Source organism: Amphibalanus amphitrite, unplaced genomic scaffold (genome assembly GCF_019059575.1).
Source record: "Amphibalanus amphitrite isolate SeventyFive unplaced genomic scaffold, NRLGWU_Aamphi_draft 001089F_arrow, whole genome shotgun sequence".
Lineage (NCBI taxonomy): Eukaryota > Metazoa > Arthropoda > Thecostraca > Balanomorpha > Balanidae > Amphibalanus > Amphibalanus amphitrite.
In genome coordinates this window covers 139,389-156,715 of record NW_024882583.1, presented here as the reverse complement: position 1 = coordinate 156,715, position 17,327 = coordinate 139,389, and the positions used below count along the sequence as shown (strand labels likewise).

The following is a 17,327-nucleotide window of genomic DNA, read 5'->3' as shown; positions in this document are numbered from 1 at the left end:
AATTTTTAGCGATTCTAGACCACATAGGGCAAAACAAAGACCACCATTGAGCTCCCCGTGACGAGCTGCATCGAATCGATACCCATTTTATGCAAAGATATCAACTTTGAAATTTGACCTCATTTGACCTGACCTTGACCTGACCTTGACCTGACCTGGACCAAAACGTGACCTAAGCTGGCCCCAAAGGCTACCTGACCCACATAATCGCATTTGTCATGTAAAATGGACCATAAACATGTATCACACGACACTTTCATATTGTGACCCCCAGTGACCTGACCTCTGTGACCTGACCTGGTATCAGTGACCTCAACTAGCAAAATATGTGTTTGAAGAACATTTCCCCCATCGATGATTTTCAATTTAATGCATTTTACTCGATTTTACAACGCATTTCTTGAAATGTCTGTAAACGGTGAAAATTCGACCTTTGACCTGACCTGTGACGTCATCGGCTTGACCTAGGTCAATAAAATTGGGTCACAAGGTAGTCCCTGATAGGGCCATCCAACACCGTTTGCCGCTTGTCGCTAGGTTGCGTGGTTCTCGAGATCTCAGGGGGGGGGGAATTGCCCCCCCCCCCTGAGGCGCGTTGGGACAACAGGGCGCGTTGCTCGGCAGAGCCCAACGGGGCGCGGGTTATGTTTTGCCAATTAATAGGTCACAGGTCAGGGCAAAGTAAGGGCAAGGGTAAAAATCGAAAGATTCTACAGTATCGGACTTGGAGCGCAGTTGGCGATTTATGAACTGATATTGATTACCCAAAACGCGTTCTTAGGCTACCAACACAAGATGCATTGCATACAAAGTCATGCAAAGGTCAAGGTCAAGGTCAGGTCACCAAAGACAAGCTGTGGAATAGGATATGTGCGGTACACGTTGTGTGGGTCATTTTAATCGTCGAGCTCAATGACCATACTCAATTAGTGATGTGGATCATATTTGGATAAATTTCAGGTCAAGGTCAGGTCAAGTGAGGTCAAATTTTGAAAATGATTAAGACCCAAAAAGTTGTGTATCTGATGCAATGTTTCAGGTTGAATTGAAGATTCGAATGGTGCTTCTTTGTTCCCGCACGAGGTCTAAAACGTCCAAAGATGTCATTTTTCGAAAATTTTGTTTGTTATAACGTGATTAAAATTTGAATAACTTCTGCATTTTTTACTCGATCCTTCTCAAAATTAGAAGGTAGGTGGAAAGACAGTACCCAGTATCTACCTTCCTACTTCTCTAACAAAGGTATATTATTTTTTATTACTTCATATTCTGGATTTTACAACGATAAAAAAGACATGTAGAACAACCAATGGGGATCGTTGTATGTAGGTACTAGGTACGACATGTATTATTGATTAGCCAGTCACTTGTATTCACAGATCATTCAACATATTTGTACGAGCAGGGGCGATCGGCAGCACTCGGAAACATGTTCAACACGCACACCTGTCCGTTGTGGATGGAAATGCGTCACCTTGCACATGGCTCACATCACATCCTCCCCACGCCATCACCAGAGGGCGCGCAGTGGTCGAGGCTAACGCATGTTACTGACAGCCGTCCGTCGGGGAGCAGACACTAGCTGTCTGTGTCACAGCAGCAGTTGGGCAGACGCACAGACGACCAAAGCGCCGCACAGACCGGCCAGCAGCGCACTGCGCCCCGGCACCGAGCCTGAGTTCAGCTTTTCGTACTGACCCTCTCCGAAGGCAGAGTGACCGCCTCCTCCCGGCACTTCGTCGCCCTCTGCCTTGCAGAGGTTCGGGTAGCGGCTGTCGCCGCCGCACGTCGTTCCGCGCGGACAGGCGGAGCACGGCGACCCCTGCTGGTAGATGGGCTGGCGTGCCACATTGCCGGCCGGACCGTAGTTACAGACAAGGAAGTTTTTGTTCATCGTGTCACTCTTGAAGCCGGCGAAGCCGCAGCCGATCTTGTACGAGGTGGCCCAAATCCACTGGGTGAAGTGACCGGTTTGCATGAAGTGCTGGTAACTGGCTACGCGGCTGGCTTCGAAAAATCCGACCTCCTTTTCGTACCACCTCACGGCGAGGCTGGTCATGTTGGGCGGTCCCGAGACGGTGCTGCCATCGATGGCCACGTTCTGGCCCACCTTCATGTTAGGAAGATCTCGGCAATAATCGTGACCAAAGTGGCACTGAATAGCCCAGCGCTGCGCGATTTTAGCTATTTCCTCATCCCAGGTCAGCACACCCATATTGGCCGCCTCAGGCATCGTACTACCGTCGATCGTGCGTGTTTCCTTTCCGGCAGCGAGATAGTCCCTGTACCGATTGTGAACATGAAGTAGATCTTCAATCTGTTTCGAGTCGATTCCTTGACCCGTAAGAGAGTTGCATTCACCCCCAGGACTATCCCAATAGTACATGCACATCGTGTGCTGGCCTTTCATGCACTTCACGTCGCTGCAATAATCTATTGTTGCGACAAAAGGGATCCATGTTATGAACAGCCACACAAGTACTCTGCTCCGTAAAAACAACATTTCGAGATATGTAAAAAGTGCCCTGGACTTATTTTAACGATAAAAGATATGCATGCAATGGTTTTGCACAAGGCCGGTCTTGCAGGTGCAATTCTGAAACATTTTCGGCATTTTCACGCCTTTTTTCCTCTTTGCATATTAAGCCAAACATGAGCCTGCAAATAATATCTCGTGGGAGTGTTATTTAGATGCTTCCACTGCACTCATAGATACGTTGCTTTGCATCTTAGCATACCCAGCATACCTACCTTACGTCAATATAACACCGCATCGACCTGAACCTATTATATGACGTATTAGAAAACAACATATCTTCAATGAACGTAGAACGGATAAATTAAAAATCATTTACCTAAACAGCATATAGAAATGAATCATAATTCATTTATACATAGGTGTATTCCTAAATCATTTGTGTAGTGCATCTCTAGTATATACAGTCGTGTACAGGTTGATGGTCCGCTACTCTTTATCCACCGGGCTCCTATGGCTCAGCATTGGCAGCAGCCGCCTGGAACCGGTAGGCTGTACCGCATGACCCGAGAGTGAAGCGGCACAGCCTACCCACACTGTATGACACCGGCTCGGGTCGCCTGGTAGAGCGATTTGACCGGACGCTGCGTTACACCGGCTGGGGGAGGGGGGTAAGGGTCAGGCCTGTCGATTTGGCTCGGCTCGGTGGATGAGGCGGGCTGGAGTGTGGTGTGGGGCGGGGGTGATGTGGGGAGGGAGTGAGCGGACCTGAGGCTGGGTGTGTGTGGTCACTTGTCGCATAGAACCGATCGTAAGCCACCCTCCAAAAATTCGCTTTAGAGGTATTCACAAAACCCAGGGGGTTCAAACACCCATCTCCCAAGTGGGGTGCGGAAGGACAGGTAAGGGTCCATACGGTCTTCTCATGAATTGCAGCACTAGAAAGAAAACAGACCTGTCACCAAATAATCTTTCTGAAAAGTGGACTAATCGCAAAGCCTCCCACACAGAAACAAACATCCAGCACGCGAAGCGTCTCGAACCTGGCCTCTCACTACCAGTCATTTTGACAGTCTAGCACTCCTACGCTGAGCTACACCGGATGGTGGCCACGGCCGGGGCAAAGTCTGGCCGTGCGGGCGGCGGGGCCGGGAGGTCGGCAGCAAAGTCAATGAATGTTTTTGTGGTTTCGGGTGCCGGTCGCTCTAGCTTGATGGAATGATGATGGATCATTGGCAAAACTTTCAACGTGGAGTCCAGGTTCGAGCCTCATCGGGGCGCTGGCTACTTTTCCGAGTTAGGATCTGGTTTGATTTTAGTGGTTGCGAGCCATTTATACGGTTTTATACCTACATGTCGATTGTCGATTGATTGATTGATTCATTCATTCGTTCATTTAATACATGTCGACATTTAATATACGAATTGACATCCAGGATCAATCTACCATTTTCATAAACGTATTGCCTAAATATCATGCATATATGTGGCACAAGACCTAATGGTTGCCTCGATACCGTGCCAAATCACGTTTTGCACAATGCACAAGTAAAGTAAATTATATTCGCTGGGTCTTCCGTGCATTGTGCTTAGCAAAAAATAGGAATGCAATTGTTAAGCGACGCAAAATGTGCAATGGAGCAAGTGACCACACACACCCGCCCACTGCCCAGCCCCCATTGTCCACCAACACGCCCCACACCACTCGCCAGCCCACGCCAACCACCGAGACGAGCCCCTCCCCCCGCGCTGGTCTGACGCAACAGCTGGTCTATAAAGCGCTCCACCCGGCGACCCGAGCCGATGTCAAACGGCGTGGATAGACTGTGCCGCTTCACTCTCAGGTCATGCGGCACAGCCTACCTGTACCAGGCGGCTGCTGCCAATGCTGAGCCATAGGAACCCGGTGAATAAAGAGTAGTGGACCATCAACCTGTACACGACTGTACATACCTATTACAAACCTATACCTAATGTTAGAAATGCTTCGATAACTCATTACTCGTTAACCCTCGCCGGCCGAGGGGGGGGCGGGTGCCGCCCCCCCCCCATAGGGTTTTTTCGCGATAGCTCCGAACACGCTGGCGATAGCGAGCTGAAACTTGGCATACCTGACCTTTGATCCAAGCCGGATCTTTTGACACCAACCGCATTTTTGGGTCAGGTCAGGTCACTCACCTATGACGTCATAAGTGAACCTCTGCACGGTCTTCAGATGTCGCAACTTCGCAACGCCCTCACTGCCAGAGGAGATGTCACAAGGAAATGAAACTTGCAGGATCTAGTATCCATTATGAGTCCCACAACTTGTATATCTCGGATTTTTCCTAAAGGTCATATGAGGTCAGGTCATTTTCGTGACCTCACCATTATAAGTCAATGGGGAAAAATTCAAACTGCTATTCTGGCGCCGGGAACGATCTCCAACTATCTCAAGCACACAGAATCGTGATTTGATGCACTCCTTGCAAGGTTAGATGCGCCACTTTTGCAATGTTGACCTTGCGTGACGTCATTTATGACGTCATCAAGGTCATATTAGTTTTTCGTCAATAACTCTTGATCAAATTGAGCTAGCGAGTCGGGAAAGCCACCAATGGACTCAGGAAGACCTGCCGAATCGAATGATATGCGACATGACCTCTTTCGACCAGCTTCGTGACCTGGGGGTGCTGACCTGACCTTGACCTGAGGTCAACACCCCAAGTTGACCTGACCCGGACAAAAAGTATATCATTCGACGCGCCTGAGCGAGACGAACACGATGCTGCCAAAATCGGCGCTCTGCAGCCGTTTTTTGCGAAGTTATTCACCAAAAACGGAACCGTACCTTGGGGCACTTGACCTGACCTCAGAGGTCACCGGTTGACCTAGGACCTTAAAATCGGGTACCAATCTCTGCGTCTCGTAACGGCGCACACGCTCGTTTTTTCCGCGACGCGCTAGCTCCACCAGGGGCGAAACGGCGAGGGGGGGTCGTACCCGCCCCCCCCCCCCTCGGCCGGCGCGTATGTAAAAAACCAATAGGTCCGGCGAGGGTTAAATGTTGTTGAATTGATGTAAATTTTCGCACATAGGAGGTAAATGGCACAACTCAATATTATTCCTACCCACTAATGTGTTGAATTTAAAAAAAAATAACTGTACATACCTACATTTCAAACACTAAACAGCATCAACTTTTATTTTCAATTTGCAAGTGTTTTGACATATGTATTTTGAAATGAATGAATGAACAAATGAATATTAGGAATAAGTTTTCTAACCAAGATTGGCTCGAACCTTTAATCTCTATACGTCAGTCGTCTTTTTTAGCCTTCACTGTCGGCGGCCGAGCTGCAGGGAGAGGGGGGGGAGGTGAACCTACAGACGTTTTATCTGCGATTGTTCGGAACGCACTGGCTATGAGGGGGCTGAAACTTAGCACACGACACCTATGATCCGAGCAGAATGTTTTGCAACCCCATTTTGAAGTCAGGTCAGATTACTAACCTAAGCCTGATGTCATAAGCTTCTGCACGGTCCTAAAGTGTTGCAACTTCGCAAAGTCGGAATCTCTGGCAGGGATGTGAAAGTTTCAGGACTTATCTACATTAACCCGCGCTCTGCTGGGGGGGGGGGGTGTTTGAACACCCCTCTCTGTGGTTTTTCGCGAATATCTCAATATGTTTTTGGTACACCTTATCATACCACGCGCAGTGGAAGGGTTGCGAGTACTACGCCCAGTGGAAGGGGGGGGCGGATGTCGCCCCCCCCCCTAAGATCTCAGCTTCCACTGGAGCTAGAAAGACGAAATTTGGAGGGTAGGTGAAGGCCCTGGGGAACTCTGTTGTGTATGAATTTCATGACCCTAGGTCTGATGTTTTGATCTTCAAGGTCAAATGAGGTCAAATGTCAAATCTGAATCTGCCATATGAGCGACTTTTTTGCGTTTACACGCCGATAACTCAAAAAGTGACCGGCCGATTTTCTTTTTTCTTTCATTATACGAAAGAATATACATTTGTGAGTATGTATGGTGAATTTCTAGTTAATCAAACAATAAATATAGCAGCTAGAAGTCTGCTAAGGGTAAGATGTCGCCGGCTGAAGCAGGATCGGCCGACGCGGGAAACGCGGCAATCACAATTTTGTGTTTACACACTAATAACTCAAGTTTTTACCTGCCGATTTTCAAAAAATTTTAACCATGAGATTGCCTGTACATTGCTTAGTTTTCTCACAAAATTTGACGCGAATCGAACATAATCAGCGGTAAGGAGCGCGATGTAAAGGCGGAACCGTCCCGCCCCGGCACAGTCTATAATTCAGACGGTGCGTAACGGCTAGCGCCGGCCGCCGCGCCGCCGCGGCGGCAGGATGTTTGACTTTACACCGCTATTACAAGAAAAGTGGTGACCCGATTTTCTTATTTCTTGCACGAGATAATCCGCAGTTCAATTCTGGACAGGTAGCCTAAACTTCACATTAATATCATGTTTGCGGCGCGAGTTATTGGCGAAAAACAGGAGGGGTGGGCGGAATCCGCCCCCCTTCCACTGCGCGTGATACATCAATTCTACACATGTTGTGCAAATTTCAGACCAAGGTCATTCAAGGTCAGGTCACCAGGTCACTTGAAGTGACCTCACCTCATAAAAACTGTCAATGTCTGCCATAGCTACACCGAGTGACCGATTGCTTTGAAACTTTCAGCGATTGCTAAGAGCACTAGCATGTACAAAATGTTTATCTCAGAATTTTGATATCGATGACCTAAGGTCAGGTCAATTTTGCGGCCTCCCCATTATAAGTCAATGGGAGAAAATTGAAATGCGCCTCTTTTGGACGAAAGACATTATAAACACTCCCAAACACTGAATTACAAGTGGTTTAGACACACTGAACATGTAAATGGTGTCCGTGACCCCCTGTTTACATATGCCCCTGAGGTCATCTTAGGTCACGAATGGTATCTAACAGTTTTTCGCAAATAACTTTTGATAGAGGCATGCTACAGCAATGAAAACGCCTTAGATGTGTTCAACTCGACGATACGGATCGACTGATATGCAAAATGACCCTCTCCGGTGAGGTCATGACCTTGACCTGAGGTCAAATTTTCAAGTTGACCTTTCAAGGTCAAGTTATAGTTCATTCGATGTGCCTTGACGAGACGAACACGATGCCGGTAAAAGTAAGCTCGTCAAGGCTTGGGTCAACAGTTATTGCACAAAAACTGTTTCTAAAAAAAATCGGCTATTTTTGCAGTTTTTGCCCCCTGAAGGCAAAACCGTTGACGTTAGGTCAAATCTGAGAGAATTAATCAGAAAGGGCGTTAACCCGCGCCCAGATGGGGTCTGCCGAGCAACGCGGTCTGATGGGGGGGGGGCATTTTGGCCCCCCCCCCTCAGATCTCGAGAACCACGCAACGTAGCGACAAGCGGTAAACGGTGTTGGATAGCCCCAACGGGGAACTACCTTGTGACCCAATTTCATTGACCTCGGTCAAACCGATGACGTCACAGGTCAGGTCAAATGTCGAATTTTCACCGTTTACAGGCATTTCAAGAAATGCGTTGTAAAATCGAGTAAAATGCATTTCATTGAAAATCATCGATGGGGAAATGTTCTTCAAACACATATTTTGCTATTTGAGGTCACTGATACCAGGTCAGGTCACAGAGGTCAGGTCACTGGGGGGTCACAATATGAAAGTGTCGTGTGATACATGTTTTATGGTCCATTTTACATGACAAATGCGATTATGTGGGTCAGACAGACTTTAGGGCCAGCTTAGGTCACGTTTTGGTCAAGGTCAGGTCAAGGTCAGGTCAAGGTCAGGTCAAATGAGGTCAAATTTCAAAGTTGATATTTTTGCATAAAATTGGTATCGATTCGATGCAGCTCGTCACGGGGAGTTCAATGGTGGTCTACGTTTTGCGCTACGAGGTCTAGAATTGCTAAAAATTGAGTTCAAAAATTTGACGTCATCAATTTTTAACAGTTTTTTCGCTATAACTTGGCCAAAAAAAAGAGGCATCGATCTAAAATTTGGTATGTATATCGAAGAGCGCAGGGACTATCACATATATTCCGGTTTTTTCGAAATTCGAAAATTTTTTGGAAATTTTTTGAGTTTTTCTAAAAAAATCATTTTTTTTAATTTTTGGGGGTCAAAATCCCAAAATTTCGAAAATCCGAGATAGCAGTTTTGTAGCGCCGTTTTTTCTCTACACAACCACATAAAGAACTTTAAAATTGCTTGTTAACTGTAGAATTTGTGAGCGTTTAAAGATGTCATGTTTTTTGCTCATTTTTACTCGAACATGACATCAGTTTGACCTCAATAACTCCTGACCTGAGGTGACCTGTGACTTGAAATTTTGTGTGAAGGTGTCAAATTGATGCCCGGTAAGGTACCCAAAATTTGGCGGCGCTGCGCGCCGCCGTTTTCTCGCTATTTAAGAAAAACCACAGGGGGGCCAAAATGGCCCCCCCCCCATCAGGGCGCGGGTTAATAGGGCTATCGAATGCGCTTTTCCTCCCTCGGCGCTGTAGCTCTATTGGTTCCCGAGTTATGCGTTGGCTTCTTGGAAATTGTCGACATTCGACCTGGAAATCTGCGAAATTTTGCCTTCAATGACCTCTGGTGACCTGACCTTTGACCTGACCAAAAAATTGACCCAATTGATTTCGTCATTATTTTTGACGCTCTTTCGAACACCGTCTTCCGGGTATCGCTACGTGGCCCAGGAGCCGAGTTAGAAGGGGGGGGGGTGTTCAAACACCCCCCAGCAGGGCGTGGAAATCCAGGACCCCCAGCCGGGCGCGGGTTAACGCCCGCGGGGCAGGGGGAGGGTTGAACATCCCCCCTGCGTTTTCCGCAGATGTCTCAAAAACGCCTGCGCGCACGCCTCTTTATGAATCTTTTCCGCACATGTGAAAATTTCAGACCCAGGGCTCTCAAGGTCAGGGCACCAGGTCACGTCAAGTGACCTCACCTCAGAAAAGAATTGAATCCTCTTCATAGCTACGCCGACTGAACGATCACCTTGAAACTTTCAGCGATTGATAAGATTAACAGCACGTACAAAATTCAGATCTCGGAATTTTGACATCGGTGAGCTAAGGTCAGGTCAATTTTGCGACCTCTCCATTATACCTACTCTTACTCGTAAGTCAACGGGGGATAATTAAACGGAGTCTCTTTTCGACGAACGTCATTCCAACACTCTCTAACTTTGAGTTACAGGTAAAATTGACAAGCTGAACGGAAAATAGCAGTCGCGACCTTTCCTCATGTCCCTGAGGTCATATCAGGTCATGAAAAGTCCCCAACAGATTTTTGACAACAACTTATAATACAGACATGCTAGAGCGATGAAAGCACGTCAAATATCTTCAGCTCGACGATACGAATCGACTGATATGCAACACGACCCTTACCGGTCAGGCCATGACCTTGAGCTTAGGTCAAATTTTCAAAATGACCTTTCAAGGTCAACTTTTCATTCGACGTGTCTCGACGAGAGGAACACGATGCTGGCAAAAGCTATGTTGTGGCTTACTTGAATCATAATTTATTATTTCCGTGACTGAAAACTGCCATTTTTTGAGTTTTTGCTCTCTGGACTCCAAGGTTAAATCGTTGACCTGAGGTCAAATCTGAGAACAATATTCAGAAAGGTCTGTAAAAGGGCTATCGAATGCGCTTTTCCGCAGCGCTGTAGCTCTATTTATTCCCGAGTTATCCGCTGACAGTTTCCAAAAATGTTAAAATGGACTAAATTTGACCTTTGATGACCTCTTGCGACCTGACCTTTGACCTGACCTAAAAAATGACTGAAGCGTTTCCGTCACTATTTTTGACGCTCTTTCGAATGCCGCTTGCCGCGTGTCGTGTCGCTACGTGGCCCAGGTCAGGAGCCGAGTTAGACGGGGGGAGGGGTGTTCAGACACCCCCTCCTCCCGCCCGGCGCGGAAGTCGCGGAGCACCGGCCCGGCGCGGGTTAAAATAGGGAAGCAGCCGCTGTGTCTTCTGACGGCGCACACGCCCGTTTTCCCTCCCCGAGGCTTTAGCTTCATAAGGGCAAATCGTTGAAAGGCCGCTCGGTGGGGGTGTAGGGGAAAGTGGGGTAAGACGGTCAGGGTAGGTAAGACGGGCGCCCCTTCTGCAGACCAAACCAATAGCGCTACGAGCGAGAAAAATTAGGACCAGAATTGCCTTTCCCACTACACAGTACACCACCATTGAAGTCTGGTGAATTTGTGTTTAGTCGATCAACTTTTATTTTGATTTCTTTAAAACACTCATTTCATTGAAAAGATCCATAATGTATTGTGCAAGCTTTTGTGTGCAGCACTATAGAGTTAAAAACTCGCAATCACTTGTGGTACACTCATATGCCACCAGTGTTCATTTACCGCGGATTTGCTTTGTCTGCATCAAATTGTCCACATAAAAAATCGTGCTGAACTTCTGGCATTGAGTTTGGGGTAAGACGGGCATTTATGAATCCAATGGGTCTGTAATGGTGAAAATATTTTTGTTGCTGTAGGAAAAAAGAAGCATTTCTAATAAGAATATGTTCGATTCCGATACTCACAGATATGTTAGCAATATTCCTTCGGCACAGTTTATTCTCGAATAATGAATGTGAAAAACGGTCCTACATGGCTTCTGATCTAGGGCCTATATACGAGCATAGGTACGCCTTCTGCACGAATCTCGTATACTGCCATTTCCGAAGCACTTGAGACCAACGAGCGACTGTATCAATGCGGCATAATATCGGGTATTTGTTGCGAGCTGTGCTGGTCGGTAAAGTTAAGGTGCCCGTCTTATCCCACTTTCCCCTATGACTAGGAAAACCGATAGGTCCGGCTTTGGTTTTTTCTTGGTAGGTACGTACTTTAACCCTCGCATGTGTAGGGGGGGGGTCGGATGGACCCCCCCCATGGTTTTTCGCGAATAACTCGCGTAAAAAGCGGCCGATCGCGACGAAACTTTCAGTACCCTCACATTGATCAATTTTACACCTACCCTGAAAATTTCATGACCCTGACCCAAATGACCTTTGACCTGTGACCTCTTTTCCGAGACCATGTTTGGCCGGAATCGCGATTCTGCGTATGTCGGCTCGCATTAACCGCGCGTTTGCAAGCTTTTCGTGGTTTCAAACGTTCAAACATGTGATTTGATGTTGCTTCCATGCATTAGGGTGGGTGTCAAGGTCACCTGAAGGTCAGGTCAGGTCATTGACCTTTGGTGACCTCGGGTGACCTCGGTTCACTTTTTCGAGCTGTACATGTTTCTAGGCTAGTTTTTGGAGCTGAATTCGAATTTAGCAACCATTTGAACATTTACGAAGTAGTTTTGGTGCCTTCGTAACATGTTACGAAGCTGTCAGAGGCGGTTGACACGTACTACGAATACCCGTCACGACGCCTACTGGTTGACCTGACCTGACCTGACCCGACCTGGTCTAAATGCTTAAAGACATCATCTGTGATCAAAACTAACACGATATTCGTGATCAGCACCCCGAAAAACCCCTTAGCAGCCACACTTTACGACTTTCTATCAGGTCCCGATTTTCCCGACTTTGGGTCATTGACCTGACCTGGAAGGTCAACCAATGACCTAGGACCTTAAAATTGGGTATCATCGGCTTCCTCTCGTCACGGGCAACACGCTCGTTTTTTCCGCGAAGCTCTAGCTCGATCAGGGGCCAAACGGCAAGGGGGGGGGGTCCAACCGACCCCCCCCCCCCTACACATTAGAAGCTGGCAAACGCCGCACACATGCGAGGGTTAAACCTCCTACCATCCAGCAAACTGCTTGCGCGAACAGTCATTTCTTGCGTTCTGCCGAATACCTACGCGCGTTCACTGAAAGGTAGACTGTCCCGCCTGACAGGCATGTATTGCGGCACAGTCTATCCAACGCTCCGCAGGATCCCGCTGTTAAAAAGAAACTGCCAAACGAACAGAATAAACCTTTGCAGCTGCTTTATGCTGGGCGTTGGACAACTGGGCACTGGGCAGGCACACATCGGATAATGGTGGATATTGGAGCGAGCACAGGAATGGCGTGGCAACGGTACCTAAACGGCGCAATAACTAGTTACACATTATAATATGTTCTCCACTATGTAGGGCAGTCATAAGACATCTCACCCATCCATCACGTCTACTTTACTCTGTCAAGCAGAAACAGCATCTCGACGGCACCTTTTTAGTTCCAGCACATATTTCTCCTCCCATTTTCACTTAATCGGCTCGAGTGCATGAAAGCATAATAAACAGTTTGCCAGAATAATATCGACCAATGAGCGGCTAGTGCAGACCACTGCGTATTTCTGAAACATAGGGTTACTACTTACTATAAAATAGGACTGTTCCAACCTCCAGCAGCACTTTTCGGCCGCCTATCATTGAGCGTCAGCTATTTGTAAATACGGTAGTGTATATCCACCGGCCACCATTAGTCTGGCTTACAGCCGCTGACGAGCAGAGCCACACATACGGCCACAATTACACAGTGCAGTCCCAATGACGGAGCGCCGGTGGGCGCGGCTGACTCGGAGACCCATACGATGTCCTCGTCCGGCAGGTCGGGCACCTCTCCGCTGTCCGAACTGCACAGGTTCGCGTAGCGCGCGTCCCCGCCGCAGGTGGTACCGTTGGGACACTTGGAGCACGGCGCACCAGCCAGGTACAGGTCGTGCTCCTCAATGTTCCCACCGGGCCCGTAGTTACAGACCAACAGATGCTTGTGCATCTTGCCGTCCTGAAATCCAGAATACCCGCAGCCGAGCTTGTAGGAGCGGGCCCAGATCCACTGGGTGAAGTGGCTGGTCTCCATCGAGTAGTGGAAGGCGGAGCTGCCCTGGGTATCGTACGAGGCCACCTCGTTCTCGTACCACATCGAGGCCAGCTGTGTGACGTTGGACGGCAGCTGCTTGGTGTTGCCGTTGAAGGCCAGACTCTGTCCGACAGGCATCCCGGGCATGTTTCTGCACTGGTCGTGCTCGATGGTGCACTGCAGCGCCCAGCGCTGCGCCGCGCGAGCCAGCTCCCTGTCCCACGTCAGAGCGCCCATGTTGGCCGCCTGAGGCAGCGCCCCGCCGAGGGTCCGCGACTCCTTTCCGGCGGCGACGTGGTCTCTCCACTTGTTGTGAAGGTGCAGGAGGCTTTCCACCTCCTCAGCTTTGATACCGGAGCCCGACATCGAGAGGCATTTTTCTCCGGGAGTTTCTTCGGGGTATTTGCATAGCGTGTGCGTAGATCCACATTTCCCTTCGGTGCAGTAGTCTGTTGTGACCACAAAAGACAACTGCGTGGCACATAGGACAAACAGCCGAACAAACATCACTTTTCGGATTGGTTTTCTGTCCGGGTTATTCGATCGCCTCGAATAACCCGCTCAAACAAAACGTTCTGCTGATGAAACTATAGGTCGGTTAAAATGTTCCGTCCAGATATAGCAATGATCTATGGAAGCGAAGCGTCGAAGCGACTAATTGATATAGAACGACCACATTACAGCTTGTCAAAGCAGCACTACGCTATTTAGATCCACAGCCAGCTATTACTTCAGCTTTCAACTCAAACCCAACTTCAGCACGCCAAGCACTCGGCAATCCTAAACTTGGGCTAAATACAAGTGCTGGCTGCAAGATTACTTTGCTGGCTGGGCTGGCCTGGGACAAGCTAAGGGTCGTGCAAGACCACGGGACGGGCAAGATAACTACTGCTCGTGACGGGCAGAGACTAAAAAATGGCGCAGCTAAGTTGAAGTTTTCTGGCCTTTGATTTTCCGAATGCAAAAGAAAAAGAAATCCGTCAGAACCCGTCGAGAAGTAATCCTGCCGCCGAGTACCTATCCTCGTGATTTTATTGTCAAGATTCTTTGTTCAGGGGAATAAAAATAGAAAACTTCGAAAGCTTTCAAGGTTACCGTGGCGGGCCACCGAAGCCATACGCGCTAGGACAGAGCCGGCTGACTCGGAGCTGCATTGCACCAGCGAGAGTCAATCAAAATGCCTTTATTGGTTTCACATAAAGCGAGTTTGAACGCCTCAATAAGGTGACAAATACCGACATTGTCCTCATGAAGGCAACACCGCTAGGTGGCGGGGCGGTGCGGCGGTGCGGCGGTGGCCATAGGCCATAGTTGATTTGATTTTAGGACTAAAGTACGTATCGCTAAAGCACGTAGGACAAAAGTACGTATGCAAATGTTCGTACGCAAATATACGTAGGCGATAAAGTTCGTATGCCAAAAGTACGTACGCAAATGTTCGTACGCAAAAGTACGTATGCAAAAGTACGTAGTGCATAAAGTACGTATGTCAAAAGTACGTACGCAAATGTTCGTACGCAAAAGTACGCATGAAAAAGTACGTAGTGCATAAAGTACGTATGTCAAAAGTACGTACGCAAATGTTCGTACGCAAAAGTACGTATGCAACAGTACGTAGTGTAAAATGTACGTATGACAAAAGTACGTACGCAAATGTTCGTACGCAAAAGTTCGTATGCAAAAGTACGTAGTGTATAAAGTACGTATGCCAAAAGTACGTACGCAAATGTTCGTACGCAAAAGTACGTATGCAAAAGTACGTAGTGTATAAAGTACGTATACCAAAAGTACGTACGCAAATGTTCGTACGCAAAAGTTCGTATGCAAAAGTACGTAGTGTAAAAAGTACGTTGCCAAAAGTACGTACGGTTCGTATGCCAAAGTACGTAGTGTATAAAGTACGTATGCTAGAAGTAGGGTATAGTAGTGTAAGTTGGGCCACTTTTTCTTGCTGCTCTGTTGCCATACTACAGGGAACTCATGATAAATTCATATACCAAATAATATAGCTTTGTCCATTTCGCCCATTTACTCATCGAGAAATTTTGCTATGCTTTGTAACAAATGCTCATTAAATAAAGAATAACAAAGGTATTACACATTGATCAACTTAACCTTCCAGGCGGTGGGGGGGGCATTTTTTTGCCCCCCCTCTTTAGTTTTTTCGATATATCTCGAGAACCGCTGCGCCGATCGTCACCAAACTTTCAGTACCCTCCTGGGAGCAGCTAGCGCACATGGTGACCAAAAATTTTTCCAAAGGCTATGATAGGTTGGCCGCTAATGACGTCAGAGTGACGTCATTTTTGCCATTTTCGACCCAAAAAAAAAGGTTTCGCGGGAAGAGCTGTCAGGCCTACAGCTTTAGAGATACAGAAAAATGTTTTTGACATAAAAGGTGTGGAATGAAAAGGGCTACAAAACAGCCATTTCGGTTTTCCGAATTTTTTTGATTTTGACCCCTAAAAATAAAAAATAGATTTTTTGAATATAATTGCCAAAAACTCCAAAAAGTTTTTTGAATTTCGAAAAAAACGGAATATATGTGATAGTCCCTACCGCCTTCTATCTACATACCAAATTTGAGATCGATACCTTCTTTTTTTGGCCAAGCTATAGCGAAAAAAACTGTTCAAAATTGATGACGTCAAATTTTCAAACTCAATTTTTAGCAATTCTAGACCTCGTAGCGCAAAACAAAGACCACCATTAGACTCGACTCCCCGAGACGAGCTGCATCGAATCGATACCCATTTTATGCAAAAATATCAACTTTGAAATTTGACCTTTTTTTATTTGACCTTGACCTGACCTCCACCAGAAAGTGACCTAAACCGTACCTGATGGTCTTATAACCAACACCATTGAGTTGGAAATGAAAAACTGGCCATAAAACATGCATCACATAACCTTAGTAAAGTTGGGCTCATGTGGTGACCCTTGGTGACCTTTGGTGACCTGACCTGTGACCTGACCTGGTATGACCAGTGACCTCTAATAGCAATATATTTACTAGACAACTGACGCCTTATCGCTGATTTTCGACAAAATGCGTTTTACTCGGTGTTATAGCGCTTTCCCTAGAAGCCCCGTGAACGGTGAAACATTTTATCTTTGACCTGACCTGTGACGTCATCGGTGACCCCGAGGTCAATGAAATTTGGTTTCCTTCGACAAATTTGACAAATGACAGGGCTATCGAACACCGTTTGAATTTTCCGGATCCGTCCAGTAGTTTCGGAGATACGGGGGGGGGGGGCAAAAAATGCCCCTCCCCACCGCGCGGAAGGTGGCTGATAGGCCCACCGCCTGCCGGGTTAACCCAAGGGTGGGGTACGTACTTAATACCCTACGTACATTTGCTATACGTACTTTTGTCCGTGACGTACTTTTGTCCACACGTAGGGTAGACCGGGGCAAGTCGCCCCGCCGAGGTAAAACGCCTCACCGATGTTTCTCGGAACTGGCAGGGTTCTGGGAAAAAATCCTCTCTTCTGGTAATTCCAACCACCGCAGCCCGGGGAGGGGCGTTTTTCGCCCCCCCCCCCCCGTCTAACTCCGTAAATAAGAGAGCTACGCAAACAAAAGCGATACCAAACGGTTGGGGCAAAATGCCCCATTTGCAGTTGCTTCACAAAGCACTTCCTAGCTGGGAGTCCGATCATAAGTGAATGGATTTGAGGGATGGAATTTAAAGTAAAATGTCCAAAGAACACATTGAAGACAAATTTGGCCTTCCAGGTAATGTGAGGCAAAAGTAGGTACCTACATATGTAGCAAAATAAATTATCTGGGGCGTCTTGCCCAAGGCTACCCTACTTTAGGTATACCCTACGTACATTTGCTATAGGGGAAGTTGGGGCAATGCCGGAGTTGGGGCAAAGCCGAAATTCGAGATATTTCGAAAACCGTAAGACATGGATGCCACCTGTCAGTGATGCTCTGAAGCTTAAGTGACTACAATTATCGCATGTTTGTTACGAGTCGTCATTCGGAATACTT

At 47.4% G+C, this 17,327-nt stretch overlaps 2 protein-coding genes across 2 annotated transcripts; both read right to left on the bottom strand.

Moving 5' to 3' along the window:
• Window positions 1–1,412: 1,412 nt before the first annotated feature.
• Window positions 1,413–2,606, bottom strand: LOC122370004 (venom allergen 5-like). The gene has a single exon (XM_043345220.1). It carries the CDS (start codon window positions 2,501–2,503, stop codon window positions 1,592–1,594), a length of 912 nt encoding a protein of 303 aa, XP_043201155.1. The 5' UTR covers window positions 2,504–2,606; the 3' UTR covers window positions 1,413–1,591.
• Window positions 2,607–12,556: 9,950 nt separating this feature from the next.
• Window positions 12,557–14,309, bottom strand: LOC122370005 (venom allergen 5-like). Its single transcript, XM_043345221.1, has one exon. It carries the CDS (start codon window positions 13,830–13,832, stop codon window positions 12,945–12,947), a length of 888 nt encoding a protein of 295 aa, XP_043201156.1. The 5' UTR covers window positions 13,833–14,309; the 3' UTR covers window positions 12,557–12,944.
• Window positions 14,310–17,327: the final 3,018 nt, after the last annotated feature.

Bases quoted from the DNA above. Each gene is read 5' to 3' on its own strand.
- LOC122370004 (XM_043345220.1), bottom strand. From the start codon at position 2,503: ATGTTGTTTTTACGGAGCAGAGTACTTGTGTGGCTGTTCATAACATGG.
- LOC122370005 (XM_043345221.1), bottom strand. From the start codon at position 13,832: ATGTTTGTTCGGCTGTTTGTCCTATGTGCCACGCAGTTGTCTTTTGTG.